The sequence below is a fragment of the Bos javanicus genome, chromosome 3, assembly GCF_032452875.1.
Source record: "Bos javanicus breed banteng chromosome 3, ARS-OSU_banteng_1.0, whole genome shotgun sequence".
Lineage (NCBI taxonomy): Eukaryota > Metazoa > Chordata > Mammalia > Artiodactyla > Bovidae > Bos > Bos javanicus.
Genome location: NC_083870.1, coordinates 54,641,212 through 54,654,813, shown reverse-complemented (window position 1 = coordinate 54,654,813; position 13,602 = coordinate 54,641,212). Strand labels below are relative to the sequence as shown.

Sequence of the window (13,602 nt, the reverse complement as noted above, 5' to 3'; positions counted from 1 at the left end):
GATCTAAACAACTTCATCCATTCTGGGAAACTATTCCACATATTTCTTTTAGTAAATAACATCTGTTCAAGTAGTTGCTTAAGCTCAGAATCCTGGAGTTAAGCTTAACACTGCCATATCATTACTTCCACACACCCACATGCCTTCCATCATCAAAATTTATCGATTTGATATTCAAAATATGTGAGGATTCTGTTAATTTTGACAGTCTCTATTGCTACTATCTTAGCCTACATAGTCACCATTTATTATAAAATATTTCAAGTACCATTCATCTTCTTGTTGCTTCATGCACATCCCTCTAGCATGTTATCTATAAAACATTCTGAAGGACTGTATGAAACATAAATTACATATCTTTACCTCTTTGCCTGTCATTCCTCAAGATCTTTTCACTGGGCTCAGACTTTAACCTCCTTGAAGTCACCCGCAGGTCCTTTCAGGTATGGTTCCCTGTACTTATCAGTGTTTAATCATTAGGTTTACATAAATTGTTTAAGTACCTTTTGTTCCCATCAGGTTGGAATGAGGATTATGCCCAGTGGTTGGTACATGGCAGGCACTCCTAATCAGAGTGCCTAATCACACATTTTTGCATTGATTAACAAGAGAATTGTGTTAAGGTGAGAAGCAAAGCCTCACATACATGGAATATTTGCCTTTTCCTGACTTTGTCAATAATACACCTCTCCTGGAAGGAATTTCATAAAAATGGAGTTGAGAAGTTGGTGGAGAAGCTTACTACACCAGGATTAGATTCTAGGTCTTTTTCTTTATTCATCTGACTCATGTGAATATTAGATAATATCAGAAATAGTTTTAGTTCATATGTAAAATTCACAATGTGACCCTTGCAGTGTGTTTTCCTTGGCATCATTAGATTCTGTATTTGTCAGAAGTAATCCTCATGCCTCCCAATTCTGTTGTCCATAATGGCTGTAGGAAAGTCCAGGTAAGGAAAGAGAGTAAGAGGGACTCACGAGGCCCATTGACTGTGATACCGCCTGAGAGAGTCTTGGCCTTGGAATGGCTGAGGATGTAGAAGCAGAAGTCTGCAACTTGTTCTCTGAATTCAGGGTTCAAATCTTCCTCTTGTAGCTGCTCCAGGTGGATGAGGTACTTCCTAGGAGCAGGCCGATCAAAGATGAAGCACTTTTTCTCTGGGAAGAACTTTCGGATACATAACCGAGGTTCATTAAAGTTTTTAGTTTTTTTATCATTTCCTAGAGGAAAGAAAATTAGAGGTTTTACATCTTCAGGCTACTTCAAATATATACCCTTCAACTTTGTAATTTGCACAAATCCTATATAAAGAGGTAAAAATGAACTAATCATGGATCAGACCCAATAATTAAAGGGGTAGAGAAATGAAATTTCTTTCCTTCTCCAAGAAGGAAGTAACTTAAAATTAGATTGCACTGATTTATCTAAGAAACATTTCATTTCTTCTAATAGAGCAGCCAGGATAACAAAGTTATAAAATTATAATTTTCAGCATCTGCATTTTGAAATGGTCATTCTGATACTGTTTTCTCTTTTTTTGTTTGCCAACCATGAGTCCCAATAACCTTGTTTTAGCTTCAGTGAATTCTCCAGGTACTCATCAGCAGTGATGGCTTGTCCATCTGCTTCCAGCTCCAGGGAGAAATCTCTCAGAGTCCACACAAAGTCTGGAAAAAAGCTCACAAAGTTGGCTGAGTCTTGGACCTCATGTTTATCAGGCGAGGATTTTGCCCTGATTCGACGTGTCAGCTCTGTCACATAGCTGGGATGCTAACATAGGAAAACTTCAGAAAAGGAGTAGCACCTTTTATGCTATACTGTTCCCCAAAGCTTATCTAAAATAATTTTTCTTAATTAGCTCATTCATTCATTCCACAAACATTTATTGAGCAATTACTATAAACCAGGAATTGTCCTAGGGACAAATAACATTGCAATGAGTGAGAAAATGCTACCATCTACATTCTAGTGAGGGCTTCCCTAGTGGCTCAGAAAGTAAAGAATCTGCCTGCATTGCAGGAGACCCAGGTATGATTACTGGGTTAGGAAGATTCCCTGGAGAGTGGAATGGCAACCCACTCCAGTATTATTGCCTGGAGAATTCCATGGCCAGAGGAGCCTGGCTGGCTACAGTCTATGGGGTCGCAAAGAGTAGGACACGACTGAGTGACTAACACACACACACACACACACATTCTGGAGAGGGGGACAGATGATAAACAAGTAAACAAAAATATAATAAACCTGAGATACTGATAATAGTTGCCTTGAAGAAAAATGAACCTCAGCTAAACTTTAGAGAATAACTGTGTATCTGTGCACGGTGCTGGTTTATATGGTGGTTCAGGTAAATTCATTCTGAGGTGATCATTGTGCAGAAATCTAAATGAACTGAGAGAGGCTTCCATGTACTAATCCACTGGAGAAACCTTCCTGGCAGAGGAAATAGCTCCTGCAAAACCTCAGAGGGGAAACCACTGAGTGTGTCTAACATAGAGCAGGGAGGCCAGCGTGGCTAGGGAAGAAGGCTTAGAATAGCTAAGGTCCAGACTATGTAGGCACTGTAGGCTACAGAAAGTGTTTGAATTTTAATCTTAATTTAATAGGAAGCCACTGAGAAGCTTTAAATTGAGAGGGAAATATGACCTAATGTTTGTTTTTAAAACAAAAACTGGCAGGTGCTGTACCTAGGAGAGGCAAGAGAGAAGAGAAAGAGAAGCTTAGGCAGTTAAGAAGATAACCTGGAGGTGAGAAGATGGAAGCTTAAACTGAAATTAACATTGAAGAAGTGGTGGGAATTAGCCAGCCTGGGCAAATACCTATGACAGGGGAGCTGACCAGACTGCAAGTGATAGTTTGTAGGATATAAAGAAAGGAATTGTCTAGGATGAATACTAAGCTTTTGATCCAAAAATCTCTATGAGTGCTATGGAAATTAACTGCGATGTTGAAGGAGTGCTTTTGGTCAAAAATTTAAGACTTTTCCAGAGATAATTCCACACATGTATGGACAGCTTATCTTTGACAAAGGAAGCAAAAATATACAATGGAGAAAAGATAGTCTCTTTAAGTGCTGGGAAAACTGCTCAACCACACATAAAAGAATGAAACTAGAACACTTTCTAACACCATACACAAAAATAAACTCGAAATGGATTAAAGATATAAGTGTAAGACCAGAAACTATAAAACTCTATAGAGGAAACTATAAACTATAAACTCTTAGAGGAAAACATAGGAAGAACATTCGATAACATAAATCACAGCAAGATCTTCTATGACCCACCTACCAGAGTAATGGAAATAAAACCAAAAATAAACAAATGGGACTTATAACTTAAAAGCTTTTGCACAATGAAGGAAACTATAAGCAAGGTGCAAAGACAGCCTTCAGAATGGGATAAAATAATAGCAAATGAAACAGCTGACAAACATTTAATCTCCAAAATATTCAAGAAGCTCATGCAGCTCAATACAGAAAAAGCAAACAATCCAGTCAAAAAGTAGGCAAAAGAATTAAACAGAGATTTCTCCAAAGAAGACATATAGATGGTTAATAAACACATGAAAAGATGCTCAACATCACTCATTATTAGACAAATGCAAATCAAAACCACAATGAGGTATCATCTCATGCCAGTCAGAATGGCCATCATCAAAATGTCCACAAACAATAAATGCTAGAGAGGGTGTGGAGAAAAGGGAACCCTTTTACACTGTTGGTGGGAATGCAAACTGGTACAGCCACTATGGAGAACAGTGTGGAGTTTCCTTAAAAAACTGGGAATAGACATGCCGTATGACCCAGCGATCTCACTGCTGGGCATACACCCCCAAAGAAACCCAAATTGAAAGAGACACATGTACCCCAATGTCCATTGCAGCACTATTTACAATAACTAGGATACGGAAGCAACCTAGATGTTCATTGGCAGATGAATGGATAAGGAAGTTGCAGTACATATACTCAATGGAATATTACTCAGCTATAAAAAGGAACACATTTGAGTCAGTTCTAATGAGGTGAATAAAACAGGAGCCTATTATACAGAGTGAAGTAGTCAGAAAGAGAAACACACATACTGTATATTATTGCATATATGTGGAATTTAGAAAGATAATAATGATGATCCTATATGGAGGGCAGCAAAAGAGAAACAGATGTAAAGAACAGACTTTTGGAGTCTGTGGGAGAAGGCCAGGGTGGGATGATTTGAAAGAATAGCATTGAAACATGTATATTACCATAGGTAAAATAGATGGTCAGTGCAATTCGATGCATGTAGCAGGACAACCAAAGCTGGTGCTCTGGGATAATGCAGAGGGATGGGGTGGGGAGGGAGGAGGGAACGGGGGTTCAGGATAGGGGGACACATGTGTAACCATGGCTGATTAATGTCAATGTATGGCAAAAACTGTCACAACATTGTAAAGTAATTATCCTCCAATTAAAATATATTAATTTTTAAAAAAAGAATCCCCCATGTATTTCTACTTTAGTAGTGCCAGAAGCATGATAATATTCAATTCATTATAGTCACTTAAATATTTAAGACTTTTGTGTTATTTTTGCATGTTAAGTTTGAGATGTTTCTTACACATCTAAATGGAGACTTGTAATCAACTAGATACACAATTTTGTACCTGAGAGTGGTGGTCATGATTGCTTATACAAATGTCATGGTAACTGACATAAAGGTGCTAGTGAAAGTCCGAGGCTGGATGAGATGGACTAGGGACTAAGAAAAGAAGAATAGAAGCCAAAGAATCAAAGAACCACCATACTTAAAGGCCAAGAAGAAGCTGAATGAGAACTTGAGTTTTAGAGGATACCGAGGGTTTGTCAATGGATATTTGTAGGGGGAGGTGATCAAATATGACTGCAGTTTTGTCCCCTGAGGTGGACCCAGGCAATTGAAGTATGCTCACCCTCTTCTCCATCTTTGGAATATGCATTGCACTTGCCTTCCCCATGCTGGAAGCCGCACACGGACACAGCCTCCTTGAGATAGTAATGTGGTGCTAAGACCATCTGGACTGTGTACTCACCAGGTCCAGTTTAGGCGTCTATAGAGACCTTTAAAATTTGGTGGGTGGGTGTGGAAATCTGTTAATCTTCCAGTCACCTAAGAAAGCATGCTGTTGCTACTGCTGCTAAGTCGCTTCAGTCGTTTCCGACTCTGTGCGACCCCACAGACGGCAGTCCACCAGGCTCCCCCATCCCTGGGATTCTCCAGGCAAGATCACTGGAGTGGGTTGCCATTTCCTTCTCCAATGCATGAAAATGAAAAGTGAAAGTGAAGTCGCTCAGTTGTGTCTGACTCTTCACAACCCCATGGACTGCAGCCTACCAGGCTCCTCTGTCCATAGGATTTTCCAGGCAAGAGTACTGGAGTGGGGTGCCATGGCTTTCTCTGCTAAGAAAGCATACCTAAGTAAATTCCCTTGCTTATTAAACCTCCCACCTGCCAATCTCAAGTGATCTGCCATCCTCTTTTGTCTCTCCTTACTGTCTGGGTGAGCTTCCCAGGTGGTACCAGTGTTAGTAAGGGTACCAGGGTTAGTAAGGGTACCAGGGTTAGTAAGGGTACCAGGGTTAGTAAGACCCTCTGGAGGAGGGCACGGCAATCCACTCCAGAATTATTGCCTGGAGAATCCCTTCGACAAACGAGCCTGGTGGGCTACAGTCCATAGAATCACAAACAATCAGACATGACTGATCGACTTAGCACACACACTCATACATGGTATCTAGGGACTGGGGTCAGCTTCAGATTACACATAGGAAGCTCCTGAAGAGATTGTGACCCAAAAATATTAACTCAGATAGAAGGCATACAGAATCTTGTGCAGCTAAGTGTCTGAGGATGATGTGTGATCAGAAAGGCTTGGGCTTCTGGTGGTGATTGAGGTAAACAGGTATGGTGAGCATAAACATAATGGGGTTCATTAAGAAGGGGATTCCTGAATTCTTCTGCAGTGGACCACCAGTGTAATTGTTGATAAAATTAAGCTGTTCTTTTCTAGATTTTATGTTGTCTAGTCCACAAAAAGGATACTGTAGTTGGTCCATGGCCTGCTGATTGATGGTTCCTATGCTGTTGTATACAAAGGTGCTGCTCAGGAGAACCGCCAGGGCAAAGATCCAGGAGTCATTCTGGTTGTCTCCCTAGAAGTCATTGGAGAAGCCACGCCAAGTAACTAAGAGCACATGATTCCAGTTCAGATGGACAGACTCTGAACCCAGCTGTCTCTATCTGGAAACACATTAATCATTTCCCTATGCAAAGTTTTATCCATCTGTATATGATTTTAAAAACATAAAATCAATGGTGTAGTGAAATTTAAATAAGACTTTATATAACTGCATATGAGAGTGTAAAGCAAATAAGCACTTGATCAGGTAATAGAATTCAAACCTATCTCCTGAACTGAGATTATGATCTTCTATTCCCATGACATATCATGATGAAGCACCTTTTAAACAGTAGTTAAAATGTACCCGTACATCATGAGAAATGCTGGACTGGAAGAAACACAAGCTGGAATCAAGATTGCCAGGAGAAATATCAATAACCTCAGATATGCAGATGACACCATCCTTATGGCAGAAAGTGAAGAGGAACTAAAGAGCCTCTTGATGAAAGTGAACGTGGAGAGTGAAAAAGTTGGCTTAAAGCTCAACATTCAGAAAACGAAGATCATGGCATCCGGTCCCATCACTTCATGGGAAATAGATGGGGAAACAGTGGAAACGGTGTCAGACTTTATTTTTGGGGGCTCCAAAATCACTGCAGATGGTGACTTCAGCCATGAAATTAAAAGACACTTCTTCCTTGGAAGGAAAGTTATGACCAACCTAGATAGCATATTCAAAAGCAGAGACATTACTTTGCCAACAAAGGTCCATCTAGTCAAGGCTATGGTTTTTCCTGTGGTCATGTATGGATGTGAGAGTTGGACTGTGAAAAAGGCTGAGCGCCGAAGAATGGATGCTTTTGAACTGTGGTGTTGGAGAAGACTCTTGAGAGTCCCTTGTACTGCAAGGAGATCCAACCAGTCCATTCTGAAGGAGATCAGCCGTGGGATTTCTTTGGAAGGAATGATGCTAAAGCTGAAACTCCAGTACTTTGGCCACCTCATGAAGAGAGTTGACCCTTTGGAAAAGACTCTGATGCTAGGAGGAATTGGGGGCAGGAGGAGAAGGGGACGATAGAGGATGAGATGGCTGGATGGCATCACTGACTTGATGGACGTGAGTCTGAGTGAACTCCAGGAGATGGTGATGGACAGGGAGGCCTGGCGTGCTGCAATTCACGGGGTCGCAAAGAGTCGGACATGACTGAGTGACTGAACTGAACTGAACTGAACTGAAGAGTAGTAATATATGATCCTTTATGAACAAAGCTGTTGTTATCAGGTCTTATACTCTGCTTCTCTCACTAATCTTACAGCTGCGGATAACTCTGTTTCCACCATCTTTCTGGATTCCCACTCTGACAAATCAGACATGTTTATAAACTTTCTAGTTAGGTTTAGATGCACCTTCCATAGCTTTATTAGAACATTTTCCTACAATATGAAAGGAAATGACTTAAAAAGTCATCAGGCATTATTTTATGGGTTACAAAAATATCAGTGGGCCTTACTGACCACTCTCAATGCTTATATGTGTGGCCAAGATATGCAACAATTCTTAAATTAGCCTATTGTTCTCATACTTAGTGTTTAGTGCTCTCACATAAAGCTCACTTTGGATTGCTTCAAATTGCATTTGAGGTCAAATCTTGAGCACAAACAAGTAATAAAATAAAAAAAAATACATTAATAGTATATGTTTGAAGCACAATTCAAAGGGTGGGAAGTGATAGTGAGAGAAGGGCTACTGATTTGACATAAACAGGATTAGAAGATTTATTTCTTTACCTTCTCCACATCCCCCAGACCCTCGGTATCAAGCAGAACCAGAGTATGGTCTGGCTTCTTGGGATGAGGCACACACCACATCCAGATGCCCTTCGTGTGAGACTGCACCGTGGAGCCCAGAGAGAAGCCTGCAAGGGGGCATGGGGAAAATAGAGGATGGATTTTTAATAGCAGGTGGATTGGATCTGGAAATTGAGACATTAGGTAATAAAGTCAAGGTTTAAAGAAATAAATGAAAGCATAATCAATATTGATCTTAATTATGAGAAAAAGAGAGAATTGAGAACATTCAGTACAAACTGAAATTTTTGTATTACCTTAGAGATCACTATAAGCTTGATGTTAATCCACATACATGTTAGTAAATGTTTTATTGTTTATTATTATCTGTGTTAGTTTTATTTATAACTACTGTACTCCTTTCAGAAAGACACATTTATACTTTAAAGAGAAAGTTAAGGCAAAGTGGGAAGAAAGAGTCTACTCTTAACATCCAGCACAGAATGAATGCTAGAAGCCCATCACTAAAATGAAAATTAGCTTTCAATATCCCTCCCAGGTCTCTCCCTTCCCCTCCTCACATCACCATGCTGCACGCTGGGAGTGTGGGTGGACAGAAGGGACTTGGCTGGGCTCTGCCTACGTCACTCACCCTTGTTCTTCCCGGCCAGCTTGTTCATCAGGTAGGACTTGCCTGTGCGGTAGAGGCCCACGATAGCCACCACCACAACAGGCTGCCTGATGGCAGACAGGATCTTCAGAGCTTCTGGATTAACCAGCAGTGGCCCATTAATATTCTTAATGAGGCACTCTGGGCCTGGCATGTGGATCTCTGAGGCCATGTCCAGGGTGCCCTCTGATCTTCAAGGGAAAAGATGGTATGGAAAGCAACATTTAGTCAGTGAGCTGAGTGAGAACTTTACAGTTAGGACCAAAATTTGGTTTTCTTCTTGAACTTTTTTCCTTATGTGTTTTAAAAAGCCCAATGGCCTCTTTAAGCTTATCCTATAGACTAGCCCACTGGGTCTCTTTAAAAATAACTTTATTTTGAAGGAGGTTACCCTTACACAAAAGCATACACTGGATACAGAGAACTTCCATATGCCATTTCCCCAGCTATCCTGTTATTAATATCTTATGTAACCACAGACAATGATTGAAAGAGGACTTTCATATTGAAACAATACTATTAACTAAGCTACACACTTTTCCCCATGTCATCAGTTTTCCTTTTGTCCTAGTTGTTTTTGTCCTCGCTTACCTTTTGTTCCTAGTGTCCTTTTCTGATCCAGGATGCAATTCAGGATCCTTTGTCACATTCACTCATTACCTTTGCTTAGTCTTCTCTCATCATTGGCAGTTCTTCATTTTTATTTTGTCTCTCATGACATTGTCATGTTAGAAGAGTATTGGCCTGTCATTTTGCAAAATATCCCTCTGTTTGGGTTTTTCTTATGGTTCCTCATAATTAGATTGAGGTTATATTTTTCCCTTTTTTGGCAAGAATGCCATGGTTGTGATGTTCTGCCAGTCTCAGTGTATCATATCAAAGGTTTCATAGTGTCTAGAGAACATACTCTGGTGCTGTAATGTTAACTCTGCTCACTTAGTTTAGGTGTTGCCTGCCAGATTTCTCCACTGTAAAGTTACAGTTACCTCCTTGTAATTAAAAAGGTTAACATGGGGGGATATATTTTTGAGATTGCAGATATATTCTCCTCAAAGTTTCATATCATTTTTTCAGTACTGATTTTAACATCCACTAATAATGATTCCTGCTTGTAACAGTTATTACTGTGGTGCTTGACTGTAGGTCATTTGTACTTCACCATTCCTTCAACATTAGCTGAGGTTCTACTTCAAACAAGAGCTATCCCTTCTTCTCTATTTTTTTCCCTCCTTTAATTATTTAGTTGTATCAGTATAGACTCATAGATATTTATTTTATTTTATTCTGTCGAGTTTAGTACTTTACTATCATTCCCTTGTGGCTCAGAAGTAAAGAATCCGCCTGCTAAGAAGGAAAGGCAGGTTCAAACCCTGGGTCGGAAAGATCCGGGAGAAGGAAATGGTAACCTACTCCAGTATTCTTGCCCAGAAAATCCCATGGATAGAGGAACCTGGGAGGCTATAGTCCACAGGGTCACAAAAGGTCAGACACAACTGAGTGACTAAACAACAACAAACAAATTATTATTTACTTATTGCTTAATTTGCCCCAGATTTGTTCTTTGAGAGCTTCTTCGACCTGGCTCCTGGGTCGTTTGGCCATGCTTCCATCATATTATAAGCACTTTTTTACTTTGTGGCACCACAAGGTATTCCTGGTCCATCTTGTACTTTGTCTGAGTCAGTTCTAGATTTGGCCATTTCTCCCAGAAACCCTGATTCCTTTCTTTGGATAACAGAACTTTGATGCCAGGATATAACACTAGGTGTGTACCTTATTTCTGGGTCTCCTAAGTGGGCCAAATTCAGAAATACATGTATGAATACTAGCACACGTAGATACATCTGTATTTATTTCTGTCTTTGTGTATACAGCCTTAATTTCCTGCTGATGTTTTTAATTGGAGGATAATTGCTTTACAATGTTGTGTTGGTTTCTGTTGTATAACAGCATGAATCATTCATAAGCACATACATATCCCCTCCCTTCTGACCCTCGCTCTCACCCCACCATCCCACCCCTCTAGGTTGTCACAGAGTGCCAGGCTGGACTCCCTATGTTATATACTGCTCATGTTTCTTATTGCAGTTCAACACAACAGGAATTACTCAAGCTTTACCTTTACTCCATACTCTGACTATGAAAGCCACAGCTCTTATTATCATAAATTTGCTTATGTGCTCAGTCCTAGTATATGTATAAAGTAGTTTCAAAGTTGCTAATCCATATCTTGGTGATAAATAGATTTACTAATTAAAGTACATTATTAAGATACAGTATTTTTTGTCTTTAACCTAATATATATAGTCAAAACACTGTATTCTGAAATTCTTAGATTAGTTCTTTCCTTTCTCATCCTCTTGAGCTGTTAGTTTATTCATTTGTAACACAGTCAGTTTCATTTGTTACTATTTGTGCTTTATTTAGGACTCCCCCACATCTTGGTTGGGCTTCTGTGGTAGCTCAGAACCCGCCTGCCATGTGGGAGACCTGGGTTCAGTCCCTGGGTTGGGAAGATCCCCCAGAGAAAGAAATGGCTACCCACTCCACTATTCTTGCTTGGAGAATTCCATGGACAGAGGAGTCTCGCAAGCTACAGTCCATAAGGTTGCAAAGAGTTGGACATGACTAAATGACTAACATTTTCACTTATTTCACATCTTGGTTAATTTTAGTATGTGATTATTTTTTGAGTATGTGAAACATTATGTAGTTGTGAGAGTCAGAGCTTTCCAAAAAGGTATACTCAGAGAAATGTCACTTTTTCTTCATCTGGTCACTCCATTCCTGTTCCACCCTTCTATTCTTGAAAGCTCAGTAGTGTTCAACTCTGTGCGACCCCATGTAGCCCACCAGGCTCCTCTGCCCATGGGATTTCTATTCTTACTACCTCATAATCACCCATTCTCTGAAAATAAACCCATCTCATTAGTTTCTGGTTGATATTTCCTAGATATTCTTTCCATAAATCAGATATATTTTCTTATTCACATTTTTAATTAGAAAGATCACATTTTACAAATATATGGAAATCACTCTATATCACTTCATAGAAAGCTTGCTCATTCTTTTTGATGGGTGTCTACTCCATTAAATGTATATACCATAGTTTTTAACCACTCCTATGTGTGGGCACTTAGATTGCTTCTGCAGCTAAGTCACTTCAGTCATGTCCAACTCTGTGTGACCCCAGAGACAGCAGCCCACCTGGCTCCACCGTCCCCAGGACTCTCCAGGCAAGAACACTGGAGTGGGTTGCCATTTCCTTCTCCAATGCATGAAAGCAAAAAGTGAAAGTGAAGTCGCTCAGTCATGTCCGACTCCTAGCGACCCCATGGACCACAGCCCACCAGGCTCCTCTGTCTATGGGATTTTCCAGGCAAGAGTACTGGAGTGGGGTGCCATTGCCTTCTCCGAGATTGCTTCTAGTGTTTTTCAATTACAGTGCCGCAATGAATAACCCTGCTTTCATGTTGCAGCTGTTTCTTCAGAATAGATTCTTGGGAATGTGGTTGCTCTGTTAAAAGGCAAGAATATAGACTTTTATTGATTATTGCCAAATTCTTTTCTAGAAGAAGGGTATCAGTCAGTTCAGTTGCTCAGTCCTGTCCAACTCTGTGACCCCATGAATCACAGCACGCCAGGCCTCCCTGTCCATCACCAACTCCCGGAGTTCACTCAGACTCCTGTCCCTTGAGTCAGTGATGCCATCCAGCCATCTTATCCTCTGTCATCCCCTTCTCCTCCTGCCCCCAATCCCTCCCAGCATCAGAGTCTTTTCCAGTGAGTCAACTCTTCTCATGAGGTGGCCAAAGTACTGGAGTTTCAGCTTTAGCATCATTCCTTCCAAAGAAATCCCAGGGCTGATCTCCTTCAGAATGGACTGGTTGGATGTCCTTGCAGTCCAAGGGACTCTCGAGTCTTCTCCAACACCACAGTTCAAAAGCATCAATTCTTCGGCGCTCAGCTATCGTTACAGTCCAACTCTCACATCCATACATGACCACTGGAAAAACCATAGCCTTGACTAAACAGACCTTTGTTGGCAAAGTAATGTCTCTGCTTTTGAATATGCTATCTAGGTTGGTCATAACTTTTCTTCCAAGGAGTAATTGTCTTTTAATTTCATGGCTGCAGTCACCATCTGCAGTGATTTTGGAGCCCCAAAAATAAAGTCTGACACTATTTCCGCATCTATTTCCCATGAAGTGATGGGACCAGATGCCATGATCTTCGTTTTCTGAATGTTGAGCTTTAAGCCAACTTTTTCATTCTCCACTTTCACTTTCATCAAGAGGCTTTTTAGTTCCTCTTCACTTTCTGCCATAAGGGTGGTGTCATACCAGACAGCATTTCCACTGGCTCAGCTTGTATCACATTTCCATAACATGGAGATTTCTTCTCCTTGTATCTCACATCTTCTGACTTCATTACAAAATTTCCCTTCAAAGCTTCTCACCTTCAAATTTTAATATTTGGACAGGACACCCTGAGCTGTCTCACCTCAGGCATATATAACAGGCAGCCTGCTTCTGGGGAATATTATGTCAAACATTTATATAATGTGAAACACATGCCATCCTAACCCAGTCTTGGACCTGATTTCTCCCAAGTCTGTTCCTGGGCAAACTCTGGATCAGACTGAGACTCAGAGTCTCCAGTGGCTTCCTCCTCTCAGGGATGGGCACTGCTGAGCTGCCATAGTCTACCCTATCTAGTGACTCACTGGTTCTTAACCATTGATCTGCATCTGAATTCATGTGTTTTTGTCCAAGACTGATACCTCTAATCTGAATCTCACTCTTCATGACAAATTAAAATTACAATGGAGTAATCATAGTTCAGACATGCAAAACTAGAGTTGAGTGCCATTAAGAATTTAGTCTAAGACATATCCTAGCACCATGAAAAGCTTGAATTTTCTCTGACCTGTATCACACCTAAGGACAGCATCAGCTGTATTTGGGACAACATCTGCTACTTGCAACTTTATGGTTCAGGAC

The 13,602-nt window shown here is 40.5% G+C and overlaps 2 protein-coding genes across 6 annotated transcripts in view; both read right to left on the bottom strand.

Moving 5' to 3' along the window:
- The window catches only part of LOC133244311 (guanylate-binding protein 4-like), a 187,139-nt gene that overhangs the window by 67,097 nt on the left and 106,440 nt on the right, over window positions 1-13,602 (bottom strand). The gene's annotated exons all lie outside the window — the stretch shown is intronic.
- The window catches only part of LOC133244312 (guanylate-binding protein 2-like), a 128,611-nt gene that overhangs the window by 8,570 nt on the left and 106,439 nt on the right, over window positions 1-13,602 (bottom strand). For 2 of the 3 annotated variants that reach the window (XM_061411327.1, XM_061411325.1), the window contains exons 2-6: window positions 8,582-8,790; window positions 7,930-8,057; window positions 6,063-6,172; window positions 1,569-1,765; window positions 981-1,223 (exon numbers count right to left, since the gene is read on the bottom strand). In XM_061411327.1, the coding sequence (XP_061267311.1) occupies window positions 981-1,223; window positions 1,569-1,765; window positions 6,063-6,172; window positions 7,930-8,057; window positions 8,582-8,771 (868 nt within the window). In that variant the 5' untranslated portion in view covers window positions 8,772-8,790. The remainder of the gene's footprint in view (window positions 1-980; window positions 1,224-1,568; window positions 1,766-6,062; window positions 6,173-7,929; window positions 8,058-8,581; window positions 8,791-13,602) is intronic. The other variant, XM_061411324.1, reaches the window with a different exon arrangement.